Source organism: Thermobia domestica, chromosome 9 (genome assembly GCF_964235325.1).
Source record: "Thermobia domestica chromosome 9, izTheDome1.hap1.1, whole genome shotgun sequence".
NCBI classification, from domain to species: domain Eukaryota; kingdom Metazoa; phylum Arthropoda; class Insecta; order Zygentoma; family Lepismatidae; genus Thermobia; species Thermobia domestica.
The window spans coordinates 61073401-61090852 of NC_137462.1; the positions used below are offsets into that span (position 1 = coordinate 61073401).

At 34.2% G+C, this 17452-nt stretch overlaps 1 protein-coding gene across 1 annotated transcript; it reads right to left on the minus strand.

Annotated features, from left to right (window-relative positions):
- Positions 1-14500: 14500 nt before the first annotated feature.
- Positions 14501-15154, minus strand: LOC145660831 (E3 ubiquitin-protein ligase MARCHF3-like). The gene has a single exon (XM_081726251.1). The coding sequence runs from the start codon at positions 15152-15154 to the stop codon at positions 14501-14503; it is 654 nt and encodes a 217-aa protein (XP_081582377.1).
- Positions 15155-17452: the final 2298 nt, after the last annotated feature.

Below are 17452 nucleotides of genomic sequence, written 5' to 3' on the forward strand. Positions count from 1 at the left end.
CAATGGATAATATTGACTAAGATCAATAGTTGCTTATTTTAGTCAAACAATGAAATGAATGTGCTGGTAGGCTATTCTTGACCTGTTTCAATACTGAGAATTGAACGCAATTGTCGTAAATGAAAGCGAGATTCCATCCAAAGAAACAAGGCACAATAGAAAACATATTTTGACTTGAAAAACTCTTAACTTATAGAAAGAATAAGCTAGTAACAAGGGCAAAGTAAGTGTAACTGGAATTTTTGTCTCTACACATAAGACTACGAAATTCGAGGAGAACTTTCAGTTGAAATAAGGTATTAAATCATGTTTAATAAACGAAACAAAACATGGGTAGTGGAGTCTTAACGAGGCAGCAAGTATTATTTGTTGAGCGTACTCTATTGTAGAAATATCTTGCGTAATAAGATTAATTGTTTCTAAGAGTCATCCCGCTACGAAAAATTGCATTGTTCGAGATGCATTTACAATCGGTTTAGATTGAATTAGTTCATCAAAAGAATTTAGCATAATAAACAAGTCACACATGTATAGGATCTATATAATATACAGAAAATCATCTTTAGTAGGACATACAGCAATACTTAAGTAGGCCTGTAATAGTTGTAAGAAACTAATAACACTCATTTCTTTAATTGTAAACGAAAAGTTAATTCTTCCAGTTTTACGTTCCATAGTCATGTCCTACAGATTAAAGAAGTCGACTCAGTGGCGTACGTGAGGAATTCTAACCTGTCCAAGATGTAACGTAGATATGAACATAATATGAACATCTATCATATTAAGATACAGAGAGATCTGATATTATATTAAATTAGAAACTTAAACACCTCCTTGACGAATTTCTGAGAACGCCACTGAGACAAATGAATAATGAAAGTGAATGATTACGAAATAAATCGAGGAAGTGGACGGGAGAACCCCGAGAAAACCCCACAGACATAATGTTGTCCATCACTAACTCATATGTTCTGGGAATGAACCAGAGATTCATACCATTCTTCATATCAAAAGTCAATACTCGACTAAACTTGTACAGTATTTCCATTATCCTTCCATATGTGTTATTAACTGCTTTTCTTTCGTTATTCTTTTTTTTTTTTTAAAAAAAAACATTAATTGGGATTCATTTTATTGCCGTTTTGTAAATATGTGTATCAATAAAAATCATGTTAAAGCTAAACTTGCACTTTTTAAAGCTTTATTATTCGAGGTATTCCTCTATATTGAAGTCAGTGTTTCTTCAAGACATGTTTTTTTTTAAGGGGGGGCCCTTCTCCCCCGAGCTCTGAGAGTGTCCGCTGGAGGAGACCAAAATAATCAGCAGTGCCCCCCAGAATACCAAATGTGCCCCTCGAAACTTTTTTTTTTTTCTGAAAGAACTACTGATTGAAGTAGTTCTAGCTGGTCTAGTGGCTATCACATCGTCTTCGAAGTACAAGGTACAGGGTTTGATAGTGTGTGAGGAAGTCTTCAACAACTTATAGTGGTTCAGATTGCACTTTTAGCTGCAGGTCTCGTCCTATACGTCTTTTTGTTGGTGACGAAGGACGTAAACACAAATGGAACAATGTAGTCTATAAAGAGCTAATTGTCAACGAATATCCATTACAATGAAAAACAAAGAATGATTTCGGAAACATTGTGCCTTAATAGAAAAGCACTCTCCTTTGAGATAGGACGAGAGAACCCTGTCTAGATCCCAAGCTTGTGTTTGCTAGATTACAATAAACTACATCATGTCTAGGAGTTTTCTCAGGGTACTTCTATTTTCTCCCATATTCTTACCAAGGGCCGAGCAACAGTCAAGGGAGCGCCAAACTGAGTTTCAAAAAGTAAATTTTATAACGTGTTTTACACTGACTTCTTTGGTTTACATTCTTGTAAAGTAGCTTCAATTACATCATATTTCTCCATTCCACCATAGAAGAAGAGTTTCATAGTACTAGGGGGCCTGTATCGACAAATGGAGATATGGCATTTAGAAGAAAGACTGCAGGAGAGGGAGAAGGAGTGCATTGTTTATAGCGGGCCATGTTCTTTGTAAACTTTTCCCAGGCAACAGTGTTGCCACAGTCCTAGCTATGAAGTGGGCTGAAAAATAGTACCAAATTGAAACAAAAAGGGCTGAATTCATTATTTTACACCAGTGTAATACAATAACTCTGTAACACGAAACTAAAAGAGGTAAAGTTCTAGAACACTTCCACCTTCTTTCAAGAGATAAAATCAAGAAAGTGTTCTTTTTAAAATCATCCAAATAGGAGGATCCCAAACAACCGTAGAAGTAGATGAAACTTTTCTCGCAAGTAGGAAGTATAACAGAGGCCTCAAAATTAAAAGGGAAAACAATTATCATCTTCGATATGTATTGTAAGGAAACCAAACATGCCTCTAACCATTTCAAAGTGACCAATAAACCAAAACGGTACTATGGCCATATATAAAAAATATATAAAACGAGGAACTAATCAATCATCTTCGAATTCGTGTGTAAACAGTAACAATATGTTATAATAAAATATTAAAATATAAATTATTGCACCATATTCTTGCTTATTTCACGACCGAAGGAGGAGGATAGACCGTAATAAGAATAGGTAAACTGACATTTGTAAAAAAATGTAAAACCTGTCCAGGATCCTAGAACCTTTCCTCAAAGACATCGCAGCACATTAATAATTTGAAGTCACAATTGTATGTATGGTGCTGAATTGGGTAGAATTGTACCAACTTTTTTGCAAAAGGGGCTGAAAATGCCAGCGTGGTACCAACGGGCCGGTGAATCACAAAAGGGGCTGAATTTGGTACAATTGTACCAAGTGTGGCAACACTGCCAGGCAATGAATGTTATTGGACTTTATGTATATAACTTTTAAAATGATAGTGGAGGGGAAACAGTATATACAGCAGCTACTTTTGATTTTTTAGAAACGACACCGCCGCGCCAATTTGTCGGCCTTTGTTGAAAGTAGTGCCTATGAGATATCATTGTTTCGCTCTGTGCGTTCGTAATGTATTTAAAATTGTTTAATTTGTTGCTAATTTTCAGTAATAGTTTAAACTCTTTATTTAGTTTTTCTTAAGTTCTGTTATGCTATTAATTATCACGACTGAGGCAAAAGGTTGCAAAACTAGGAAACAATTTTTGCATATTTTTAAGGACTAAATATACTCATATCATGTATTTTAGTATTAATTTTAAAATCACTGTAATAAAATGTAAAACATAGGCTAGGACTAGGGGGCACCAAAAGGCCACTTTGCGAGAGTGAAAATTTTTGCATTGGTCCACCCCTGTTCTTGCCCCTGAGATAACTCCCGTCACGTCTACTCCGAAGTCAAGAGTTTTCTTTTCTTTCTTTTTTTTTTTTTTTAAAGATTGGTATTGACCTCATTGTACACGAATTACATCACATTAGTGGCAGTTGTATTGATATGTTAAATAAATCTGGTTTCATAGAATACATCTGAGACCAATTTGGTCCATAAAATGGTTAATAATCACTGGGAAAAAAGTGAAATGAAATCTTTGAGTTTTACGTCCCACGGTTATGCCGGTTAGGCTAAAGGAGACGGTGATGATGAGAGATGAGTGAAATGGTGGAATGAAGAAAGTGGGAGGAAACAGGACAACCCAAGAAAACCCACGAGCACGGTGTTTGTCCACCACAAAGTTCACTTGGCGGGAGCTGGGATATAATAATCACTGGAGTTGTTCGTAAGAAAATACGAGGATCATTCAATAAGTAAAGAGACAAAGTCTATATTTTTAACACTAATCAATTTTTTTTTTGTTTCAGGGGTGTTAGCTGGCAACCTTGGGATATGCTCTGATCTGCTGTTTCGTAATTTTATGTAAACATAACTTCAAAAATATCAATTCATCATGGCAAGTCCTCTAGAAGATTGCACCTTAGAAGAACAGCGCTCAGTCATTAGGTTTTTAGTCGCAGAAGGTGTAAAACCAAGTGAATTTTTTTCTCGAATGTTGAGACAGTACGGTAACAGTTGTATGAACCGTGCGAATGTGTACAAGTGGTTGATCGGTTTAAAAGTGGCCGAACAAGTGTAGGTGATGAAACCCGATGTGGACGTCCAGTGGAAGTTTCTGGTTCTTCGTTGGAATCGAGGATTGACGGACTTATTCGTGATAACAGAAGAATTACTGTTGAAATGATAGCTGAGGAAGTTCAAGTAAGTGTTGGAACTGTTCACAATGTTTACCTGTTTGGACCACTCAAAGACGCCCTACGTGGAAAAAGATTTGCTAACAATGAGGAAGTTAAGGCAGCGGTGCAAAGGTGGCTTCGGGGTAAATCGAAAGATTTCTTCGGCAAGGGAATTAGGAAGCTGCAAGAAAGATGGGACAAATGCATAACTGTAAAGGGTGATTATATTGAAAAATAGCCTTAGTTTTGAAAGATTGAAATAAATCTTTATTGAGTTATAGCAATTTGTCTCTTTACTTATTGAATGCCCCTCGTAATTTAAGATTGGTCCTAACTGTAAAGGTTCTTGCGACATAGGCATTAACAAAAATAAGATAGTCGAAGCAAAGACTCGTTTATTGACCATATTATTTCTCAAGGTACAACGATTCTATAATATTCATAAAAATTTCTGGAAACACAATAAATAGGAGAATTCATTCGCAAAATTACACACATGTATTCTGAAAACAAGTAATTAGACGTGTGGAGTAACCTGTGATAGGCTGTGAGAAGATGGATATAATGTGATGCATAATGTATAAAGTATGCAAAGAGAGTGAGTAGAGATATTCAAGAATAAATAAATAAATAAATAAAAATGAAAATAAAGAATATTTTGTATCTGCTCATGACTTAAATACCTTAAATAGGACAACTCGGACTTTAGTTAAATATTAAAGAACTCCCTTGCTACCTAATTCCCACCTCACTCAAATTTTGCAGGTCCGATTTAGCCATTTTGCCCCAAAGAGGATTACACTCTTTCGCTACTGACATAATGGACTGAAGATCCTAACCAGTTTCCCGACCATGGTGTTTCAACATATGAACTATCATACACAGCATCCTGAAAAGAAGAAAGTCCACAAACACAGAATAATCAACATGCAATACACACTTACCTAACTGGAATCAGGAAATAGCTGAATAAATAAACCCAAAGTATTCATTCCGAAGAGATTTTATTTAAATGGACGTAAATTAACCATTTCCAGTCCGAATTTTTGTGTGTGATGGAAAAACATATGTTCTCAGTATTTTCTATTGCAATGATGCCACGTCCCAGATCCTCTGTTTCGCTTCACCGCGAGTAAGTAGAGGTACCAACTTATGAGATTGACCCGAACGAAGAGTGTAATCATTACATGGGGAAACTAGATGAATTATTATTAGATTTATGATTGTAAAAGTTTAGTGATTCCAAAAGTTATCAACGGGCTAGAAAGGGTTAAACGAAGAGAATGAAATAAAAAAAGGTTGAGAAGAATACACTGGTTGCACTGAAGTCCACTTTAGGTTAATACTTCACTCTTATGCACTTTCAATTTTCACTTTATTACGTATGTATTCAAACATTTACATAATGTGTATTTATTTACATACAAACCTATAGTAAATAAACGTATTTAACCTATTTTAATTTTTCCTAACGTGCATCGTTCACTGTAAACTTTTTAATTTACTAGTGCGAAATTTCACAGTTTCATAACATAGGAGTCTTTTCGAAAACAGTTCCTTTCCGCATTATGTTCCGCACGTGATGATAAGTCTTCTAAACTCTTCTGTACCCTCTTCCGTTATGGTTGAACCGATTCTAGACGTTCTCGACGATATATATATATATATAGGGGAAACTATACAGTCGTGGGCACTCTGATAGTGATGGGCACCTATACCAATTATTTTCAAATAATAAGAGTCTGAGCGCCTGTAGCGAGCTATTGAAGATTTTCAAATGTTGGTACGTCTTTCTTCTTTACGTTCACAGTTTGTAAATTGTCTTTCTTCTTTCTTGTGTGTGGCGGGGTGTAGAAAGGTGCGCGATGTAAAGCGTTGTGATGGTTGTTGTTCATTTCTAAAGAATTCTTTTAATCAGATAGGTGTACTTATTAAGGATTTGTTTCATTATAAATCAACTGGAAATTAAAATTTTGTGTTTTGAGTGATTATTAAATGATAAGAGCACTTCATGCTAATGAGATGTAAGTCTAAATGAGTTTTGCTCTCAAATCATGAGGTGCTCACCACTGTATTTTAATTTAATGGAACATGACAGTGATGGGCACCTGGTGCCCATAACTATATTTTACTATACGAATTTTTTTGTCGTTATTTTAAGCCTAAAGTGCATTTCAGGCTGTAGTGTTTCTTGCTCGAAAATTTCATGAAATTTAAAGGTTATTTAACAGTGATGGGCCCAGTGCCCATTACTGTAAACTCACTATGCCCATCACTGTATGTTTATATTGGATTAAGCCACGGCCTCCTTTGTTATACAAGCCAGAACCTTGAATGTGGCAACTGCGCAAATCGGCCTGCCACAGACTATCCACCTTCAACAGTTGCCAGTCCATAGACTATTTCTCTACCATTTTAGCGAGGATACTCCCTTTCTCTAGACATTAATGCGGAGAATTTGGGCCGCCGGCTGTGCTGGGTGATAGTCTGTGGAAGGCAAAAAAGCGAAGTTGTCATTTCAAGACTGGCCTGTATAACAATAAAGGCGGCCGTGATTAAGCATAACAATAGAACTAGGCTTATTTTATAGATACCCCTTTCTGGAAAAAAATGTACAAGGGAGTGTATAACTACGATCTCGGTATAGGGCCCATTATAATCAGGTTACTTAAGTAGATTTAAGTTTCTCATGTATCTGATTACATTTAATTTTAGGGAAAAGGAGGAAATCTGCACTCTTACCAATATGAAAGGAAGGTTTCGATGCTTCGACTCAGTTAGACCTAGATCATGATCCCAAAAAAGAACAAGAAGTGGAAGCACTGCACAAACGTCAGTGTGCGTTGGAAGTCCGAAGCCTCTTTTTTCATATTGCTAAGTGTACAGTTTTTTCCAACAAGGCCTATTCATATTTATCACATATGATTACATTTAAAATATAGCTACTGTCCTCGCGCTAGGAGAAACGCCAGTGACTTACGTTGTGGCCATGTACAGTACTTACACGTGAAGTTATGGAGTATGAAATAGGCCTAGTTGCTTTTTAAGCTGAATTCTGTGATATAATGGCCAGTGTCTATCGGTGATTTTTGCATTGATGCCTCGGGTGTGATTACTCAGCACATCACTTGTCATTGCTGTTAATACCGGCTTTTAAGAAACTAATCACAGCGTTTTCACTCAGGTAGCTGCCCAAGTTAGTTTGCGGCGCTGAGTGAGGACTGAATTATTTCCAAGATTATTTAAATACAATTTAAATGCAATCAAGTTTTCGTGATTTGACTTATGAGAAGTTTTGTGATTTACTTGGGCCCGAGAAGTGTAACCAAATAAAACTGTTTACAGATAAAGCTGCAAATGGTTATGAAGAAAAATGTGAAGATTTTCGCCTTCTCTGTAAGATATTTGGAGAATTTTCTAAAGATGAAACGCTCATAAAAATCCACACAAATGATGAGTTGCCGTCAGATGAAGCCTCAAACTCACCAAGATTACAACAGACTGAGAGTGCTTTAGCAGAACAACTTGAGGAAGCAAGCACTTCTCTACAACTTGAGGTGACACCAGAAGAGCAAAACAGAACTACTGACTGGGGTAAAATGTATCAAATCAAGAAATCTGATATGCCGCTTTTTAAGGACTGTTTGGTATGGCCAGAAACGCCAAAGCGGAAAGGCCGCAATATTCAAAGATTCCCATTTGTAATAACATCAGATAAATGGAAAGAGCTGCACAAAGAGAAAATAAATACAAAATAAAAACAAGAGAGGGAGAAAGAGGAGAGAAAGATCAACAGAGAAGTTAAACAGTCAGGTCCAGCTGGGAAAGTAGAAAAAAGACACGAAGATACTCCTAGTGTTAATCTATTTCTTCTGAACGTACGGGTATAACTGGAGCTGATGTGGAGAAATTACCTTCTGCCCCTCCGGCTAAACGAGTGCTTTTTGGCGAACTGCAAGAGAACAGAATTGAGGGAGTTCATTCTTCTTCAGCATCCAAAGAAGATTCAAACATATTGAAAGTGAGGGTGTTGGAAAATAGTACGGAACAATTAGAAAACCGTACTTTTTTCACTTTCTGGATTGTGTAACCGGTGTGGTGAGAGTGTAGGACCTCGTTTACCAGGAATGAACTGCAAATGCTGTATACAGGCTTTTCATAAAGCTTGCCTTCTTGCTGTGGAGAAGCCTACGATGATTATGTATGTTATTGTATCCAGTGTTTGCAGATCTTAGACGAAACTGAAAGTGACAGCGATTAGGCAAACAGAGTGCCTAATTTCATAAGTTCTTAATTTTTTTAATTAAAATTGTTACTATAAAACTACAAAACATCAAAACGAGATGCTGTATTATGCATTTATGTAACAAAGTAATGTATCTTGACATTATTAAATACTTTTAGAAATTTCTGCACAGGTGCCCATAACTGTAATCAAAAGTGCCCAACTCAGTCTCTGTAGGGCCCATCACTATAAAAGTTGTAGTACTTTTTTTAAAAAAATATTACACGTACCTAACGTTACATTTCAGTCCGATATCATATTTATTTTAAAGCCCATACTGTAACAATATTATTTAACAAATATTAGATACATATGGCCAAACGTATAAAAGTTATAAATTAATTACTAAAAAAAAATGCCTTAAGGTGCCCACGACTGTATAGTTTCCCCTATATATATATATATATATATATATATATATATATATATATATATATATATATATATATATATATATATATATATATATATATATATATATTCGTTGTTTAGTACAGTGTCTAGTTAAAACTGGTTGCCATAAGCTGAGCTGTTATTCATAATGAACACGTGAATAAATTATTATTAGTGCATCACTTATTGACTAATACAATAATAGGGGTGACAATATATGGCATTAAAAAAAAAAAAAGAGAAATTTCTTTCATCAAACCTCAGAGAGCCCATGACAGAAGCTTCAGACTGCTGCTGCCGTCGTCCGAGTAAGAGACAAAGCAGGACGTTTGATATTTCTGTATACTTTCCCGAATGCAACCAATGGTGTACATAATTATTTGTAAAATAAACGTTTGCAAATTACAATAACATAGGAAACTATGCTATAATACTTAATTAAAATATCAAGGAAAATATGTGTATGAATAACAAAACATAACGACTCACAATAACATAAATAATTACAAAACAATTTCCTGTTCCCTGTCAGGCAAGCAGAAAAAAAAGGAAAAAAAAACTGGCCGGCCTTTCGTGCTCGGGTACCTTCACTTCTCGTATACAATGTAGTGTATGATACTGCTCTTCTATTTTAAAACTAAAAGAGGAGACTTGGTAGATATTTGACAATGGGGAAACTTATTATTAGAATAAAGAGTGATCGGTGTTTTTACAAGTATCATTATGTTACACATGACTGAATCTAACAATTTTGTTGTTGGCTGTTACTGAAACAAAAGGAAACTTTGAAACTGTTGAAAGAGACACGAGAAAAGTCCTGGGTCGATTAGTGTCGAGCAATGGTTCCTAGTCAAGCCAGAAAGGTGAAAAACACTTTCAAAAGTTACAAATGTATTTTGTCCTTCTTGGTCTTGTAGACTTAATATGAGATACAAAGACACAGTATTTTGAACAGTAGATCTTCTCAATTTGCTGTCTCTGAAATGAGCTGTAGGATTCTCATATTTGTTTTCTATTTCTATATGTATAAACTAAATATACAAGTTTTTCCTTCTTTCCTTCCAATTCTCAAAGAATTTTCTTTATAGAGATGACGAAGAGAAGAACTGGTTTACAAACCTTGCAGTGCTTCTTCATAGAAAACATCTCTCAAGACAACTTCTTCACCTGAAGGAATTTCCAATATCAACTGATTTCTTTCATTTAGTAAAGTCATATGTGTTTCACCAGTGTCCAATATATGAATACTAGTTATACTATCATAACAGATTATGACTATCATATGTTACATAATATAAATTCAACACATATTGTATAAATTCAGGTGTCAGTCATATGTAACGGAGCAATTCACCTTACAATATCAAAATAACTCCAAAGATAATAAATATGCCAAAATGCATTAGCATTTTGGTGAATAAATACCCTTAATTTATATATTGATATGTAAATCTTAATTAACATGTAGATAGACGTATCAAGTGAAGTCTTCAATCTGCGCATTACAGTAGACAATGTTTTATGATATGACGTTAAATGTGAAAATATGATGAGATCAGCAAACAAGATTTAAAAAAAAAAATATTAGTATGTAAATGATAGTGACTGGAATGTCAGTAGCTTAATTCAAATCAAGATATAAAACATGATTTGTAACATAATATATGACATAGGTAATTTTGAAACTATACGCTTTTGACCACATATCCATGTATACTTTATTTCTTATTTTGATGTAAAAGAACTTATATGGATTTCTGTAATGAAAAAAAAGATCTTTAGTTGTAAAGATAGATAATTGATTTTTTGATTCTCCGTTGCTTAAGGCATCACTAGTTTTATTGCGTTTAATTTTCGTAAAAAAAAGAAAAAAAGGCGTCCTTGATTCATTTTCACCCTGCTATATTTGGTCAAATTCGAATTTCGCCATGTAAGTTGACAACTTGGAACGACTGAGTGTTATTAATTTATTCTTCATCTGTTCATATGCAAGGTTATCTAATTGATTTTGATTCTTTAACTGAAGAACTAAATCTAAAGCAACGTCCTGCAAGTACATGTGAAGCAACTCTTTATTTTTTTTTCCGCAGTTCTCAACTGAAGTAATGCCAGATGACAAAATAACATAACGAAACGATCGAGACCCTCGGTAACACATCCGAAATAATTAGTTAAATACGAGATATTAACCGGTAATCTCGAAACACTTTTCGGCCATATTTTCTATATTGTCTATGTAAGTGTTCTTTTCAGATCTAGTTTGTGGCATAAAGTTCTACCAGTTAGTTTAGTTTACATGTTTAAGAACATAGAAACAAAAACGCTGCTTATTACACGTACCAAATATTTTTCTAAGTGCAATTTTCGGTTAGTAAAATGAGCATCCGGTAACTGGGTGACCAATTCAATCAATCAGGATTGAGTCCGACGCTCCTATCATGTAAATGCAAATACAGACCACGTGCATAATATAACAATATTATTCAAAAAAACATACAGTATAGAGTTTCGTATAAAACATTCTAAATGTCTGTTGTCCAGCATTCTTTTCCTGATGTCCAACAAAATAATAATACCTCACTTTATCAAACGTCTTCTCGGCGATAACACAATATATTTCACTTACGTAGTAATCGAAGATGGGAGCTGTTCAAACTCAAAAAGCTTCAGTACTTGTAGCATTGCCAGATTCACGAAACAATAAATAAATAAATAAATAAATAAATAAATAAATAAATAAATAAAAAATAAAATAAAATAAAATAAAATAATAATAATAATAATAATAATAATAATAATAATAATAATAATAATAATAATAATAATAATAATAATAATAATAATAATAATAATAATAATAATTACTTATCTCTCGTCACATCGGAAGTTACTACGTGCAAATTTTAAAGGGATATTCTCACTCTCTGTTCAATACGAATTTTGTTTGAACCATACACAATGCAACTTATTCAGAGCCGGATTTCCCAATAGGCCCGGGCCTATGGGCGCAAACTCCCAGGGGGCGCACGTCCGAGAGAAAAAAAATAAAAAAATATCTAGAAATAAAAATAAATAGCCGTAACTTAACATATTTTTTGAATTGATTAAAAAAAAAATCAGGCTAATAAAGCATTCTGATTTTTAAGTTCATTGGAACAAATAATTGTTGGTAAAGTTCACCAATCTTTTGTTAATACATTAACGGTATTTTGTTAAGCCCAGAACCAAGTAAATTCCTCAAAAAACTTGCAATGATAAAATTGCATCGTTGAGTGGTGTTTAAGCAATTAACATATAGGCCTGATATAATATTTTAATAAAGGTTTTTAGGAAAGTAACTTTAACCAGACTAGGGGGCGGAAAAATTATTGGGCCTAGGGGCGCCAAAATGCTAAATCCGGCCCTGAACTTTTTAGATAGTTTAACTTAATTGAGAGTGTTGTGAACCTCTTATGTATCATAGTATGTGAGAATGGAATAAACTTTATAAAACTTACCGTGAAATCTCCTTTGAAAGACCGGGAGGGAACTTAAACACATCTTTTGTTCTTCACTGACTTTTCTAAAGCACTGTTCAGAAGGGATCATTGCGTAGCTCAAAGAAAATATGCGTATTACATCAAAATCAGAAATTTTTTTAACGAAAATTATTGTGACATATATTTCTTAATTGGATGGAAGGATTATTCATACCACAGAAAAGGATTAAATTCATCCTTAACAGATTTTAATCCCAAGCACAAGGGATTATGGAAAAGACTCGAAGAAAATATACCCATGGTATTGTATCAAAACTGAATTACCTTTATGTAAGTTACCGTGGAACTCTAAGAAAATATGGTTAGAGTAATACCACAACCATATTCTTTACTGATTTCAGCTCCATGTGGAGTGAATGGTTGGGAAGCCTTAATGAAAATGTATGACAAATTACGTCCAAATCGAAACGTTGTAACGGAAATAACCAAGTCATTTTTCTTACTTGGGAGCGGAGAGAGCCCATACTGCATGAAAGGGAATGAATTACCCTTCAGTTTTGATTAATTTTTAATCTCAAGTACTGAGGATTACGGAAAATGAGTCAAAGAAAATGCACATTATATTGTATGAAAAACGAATAAATTTTAGAAAATGTATATCATTGAATTCTATAACAAATCAAAGGGATAAATCCACTATTTTATTCTTCACTGATTTTAACTTCCTATAGAAGAGATAATTGGAAAGCCTTAAGTAAAATGTACAACATATTACACCACAATCAAACACTTTATAACGAAAAAAATTGTGGAACATATTTTTGAGTTCTAGGAAGGGTTAATTCACACTTTCATTGTTGCCAAATTTTAACCCAAAGTTGGGGAGATATTCACAATGATGTAAACAAAACATACACCAAAGTTTGTCTTAATGGAAAAAAAATGCATAGTTTATATTGCGAAATACTGTTTCATGTATATAAACCTGGAATATTTGGTTGAATTTTCCCTTCTTTTACTTGATGAATTGCAACCTCAAGCAACAAAATTAATTCTGTAACTTGAAGGAAGGCACATACCAGGTTTCATTAAAACCGGATAACTTTCTACGAGGGTTATCGTGGAATGGAGGGCTGTATGGACACGATAATGCCAATCGAGTCGAATAGCAGAAGCTTTGATAATGCTCGCTTCAAAAAAAAAAAAAAAAAAAAAAAAAAAAAAAAATCGATAGTGATTACATGCAGTAGAAAATTTTCTAATTATCGTTTTCTATTCTTCTTAAATACATCCGAAGATTTAAGTGGAAAGTAATTCCTATATATGTAATGAGACTATATCCATTGGTTATAAAGCTCTTACTTCACGCAGTGTGCTTTCTGTAATAAGTTCAATGCACACGTTGGTAAACAGTGTTTCTTCCAGACGTTTTTTTGTTTGCACTGGCACCTCGGAGCTCTGAGATTGCCCTCCGGAGTAGACAAAAAAAAAAAAAAAAAAAAAAAAAAAAAAAAAAATACGTCTGTATCATAATAAATAGAATAGTACCAGCACTGCCCCCCGGAATACTAAGTGTGCTCCCTCCCGGAACATTATTTCTGAAAGGAACACTGTTGGCAACACAATGGAATACTAGATCTACTGCGCACAGTTGACTTCCAACACCCAGGCACTTGTAGTATTACGTAGTAACCTTTTTTTTTTCTTGAGGTTGATTATGTGTTTAAGTGATATGTATTTATGCATTAGTGACTTAAATGTGTCAAATAATTACCTGTAAATTAAAAAAGAGGTTTAAGTTCATGATTATTTTAATCTGTTCCATTCTTTTCAAAATTAATATTTTTTTGAGACTATTCTGAGCAGCAATATTACAATCTTTCGGAACTTTGGGCACAACTGCATTATGGAACGAATTGGTTTAGTAAAGAATTTTAAAATATTTTTGATAAATCTAAGGTACTATAAGGGTAACCACATCAATAAACCTATTGACGTAATTTTGTATTAAAGAAAATTTAATCACTTTATATTTGAGAATTTGACTTCAGGTTAGCAAGGGATTAACAAAAACGAAACATTTCTCATGTAATGTTATAAATGTAAATAAATTTATTACACTCTATTTTTTAGTGTTACAGTACTTGTCTCAATTAAATATAATCTTGATTTCACGCTTCAATTTCTGTAGACACCGTAACTTCAATAGCACCATGTCTAAGCTGCCATTTCCTAAGAGCTCTTCGATGATGTTTTGCCGTCAGAAACATAGCTATACAATAACCACCTAAAAAGATTAACAAAAAAATACCAATAAGCAGTGCTGATAGACGATTGGACGGAAACGATGATGGTCCACATTTGCCACGGAAACACTTCTCCAAGCCATGCACTGCAAGGAAAATGCAAACAGACAAAACACACGCTAAAAGTAACATTGCACACAGATCGTTCAAGAGAGCCCGCCTCTCTGATCGAAAGTTTGGATCTCCTAAACACAAATAAACAGAACGGAAAAATCCATTGTTGTAAGTTATGCGGACGTTGTAGTTGTAGCCACATAGTTCGCAAGATCTTCTGTTGGTCTCTGCAAGCCAATGTTCCAGGCAAGACAAATGAAGAGCTCCTACCGTGCCTTTACACTTGCAGATAGAAACCAGCTGCTCAGTGGAATATCTCGAGTAACAAATTCGACAAGACAAACTTGGCATGGAGGTAATAGAAATGCCTTGAAGTTGTGATTCGAGACTTGCTGTTATTTGACCATCATTTAGATTCTTATCAGGCGCATTCTTTATTGCAATATTTTGCTTCTCCTTTGGCATTTTAAAAACCACTTCTTTGGCATACAAAGTTTACTTTCTTTTTTTTAATTAAACAATTATTGTTTCAGTTCCTACGTTACTACAATGTAGGTAAAGAAATAACGATTATTGAATATCATGGTTACCATTGAATTAATCTTGCACAAACATTAATAACAATAACAGTTATACAGGATGGCGCAAAACTGGCTACGAACTAAAATTGTAAATAATAAAAAAAACTGCTGAATGAAAAGACATGAAGTCCTCACTTAAATTTTAGTTAAGACCACTCGAAAAGTTGTACGACCCGAACTTTGGATCATCACAGCTTTTGAGCCATAAGTACGAACAGGGGTGCATCCACGGGGGATCCAACGGGTCCAGACCCTCCAAAACGTTCTAACGCAACATACGTTTGTACACTTTGTTAATAAAACTATAGCATTAAAATTTTATCATACTCTTCATCTGAACTATTTCACTTATAAAAGCAACCTAGTTCTATCATTTTTTCTGAAAATATAAGTGCAAGTGTTGTACAATTATTTATCATCTTTCCGGGTGCAGAATAATACCCTCCCAGCAAATATATATATATATATATATATATATATATATATATATATATATATATATATATATATATATATATTCTGGGTGCTCGCTTGAGTACGAATGAAATGAAACTGCCACCCAGGAAAGGCAAATGAGACATTCAGAACTAAAGAGATCGAAGGCCAATTGTTGTGACAAAAAAGTAAAGTTTGTATACTACGTTTAAATACATGAAAAGACAATTTTTTTTACATAAGAATTATTTATAACATCTGAATATATATCTTTTAAGGACTGAAAAAAAGTTTCAGGTAGAGATCTTAAATGTGAATCATGTCCAAAATAACTTAAAAAATGGAAATAAATTCTATGTGCACTAAACGTTTCAAATGTAGGTAGTTAGATTGAGTAGCGGTAGGTAGTTTACCACTTTTCCTCAATCATTTGCAACTTCTTTGTTTGTATATAACAGTCTATTCATAGCATAGTTGGTGACCAGTAACATGCGTTGGTATCGCCTGGTACCGTCAATGTTGCCAAATCACTCATAATGCCGGATACATTCTCACCTAGCCTCCCCGTTAACATTCCTATTTGTTCACTAACCATGTCATACCTACCTTCTATTTGTAATTTTAAATATTTCGTTTGTTTATATATCATCACTTTTGTATGTTTCTGGTATTTGTTAGAACAAATGTAGAATCCCTCCCATTATACTCCCATTATATTAAAAAACTCGACAGGGGCAGGGCTTCGCTTGGTGAGAGTTGTATTACATTCGTTCTTGTAGTTCAAAAGTTGTGATGCTTTAAAATTAGGGTTGTGCGACTTTTCGGACATCCTGTACTTCCCTATTCTGTTTCCTCAACTTCAATAATCTTATGAAAACTTATCTCAAAATTTCATATGAATATACGTATGAAGGGATTCCGCTGAAACGGCAAACGTTTCACGTTCCACAGTATGTATCCACTTTAGCTCTTCCAAAGATTTGGGGTTACTTTGATAAACTGATTTAGAAAACGTACGGAATACATAAGCTATCGCCCAGAACACATAAGGTGTTGCATATGTTTGATCAAACTTGATAACTTAGTCACAGTAAAAATTACTCAAAAATTTAATAGGCAGATTTTACGCCATACTGTGAAATTCAAATATAAATCATCTGAATCAGATGTAATATCATTAATGCTAAAAACATGTCTAGAAAAGGTGTTCATGGTGTTTAAAACTACTATCCTAGTCTTTAATTCTGATAATTGCAGAGATCAAAGAATGTCCCCTAAAATCAATTATTCATATAATGTTCATTCATTGAATTAGTGAGAGGAAGAATAGTAGCAGTTCAAAACAAGTCATTATACTTAGCGTTGTTAAATGCAAAGAACAATACATTCCTATGCACAGGTAGAACAATTTGCAAGGTATTATGATGGATTTTATGTGTTAGACAATATAATTAATAATCCCCTACTTAACTATTCATGAAATGTGATTTTGGACTAGTACAGTTCCACTAGACTTCCTCTTACTGATTACATTGTATTTTCTCTGCCGTCCATTTTCTCCATAAGGATACATGGTAGAGCTTACTTATGAAAATACACTCTCTCTTTTCTAGCTTCCGAGTAATATTAGCTATAAAAGCTCTTGCCCTTGATTCTATCTTTCTGCTTTCATACATACTAACCCTTAACTACTCCGGTGGGGTCTCATAGACCCCATGCCAAGTTATTCTCGTGTGTGCAGTGTGAG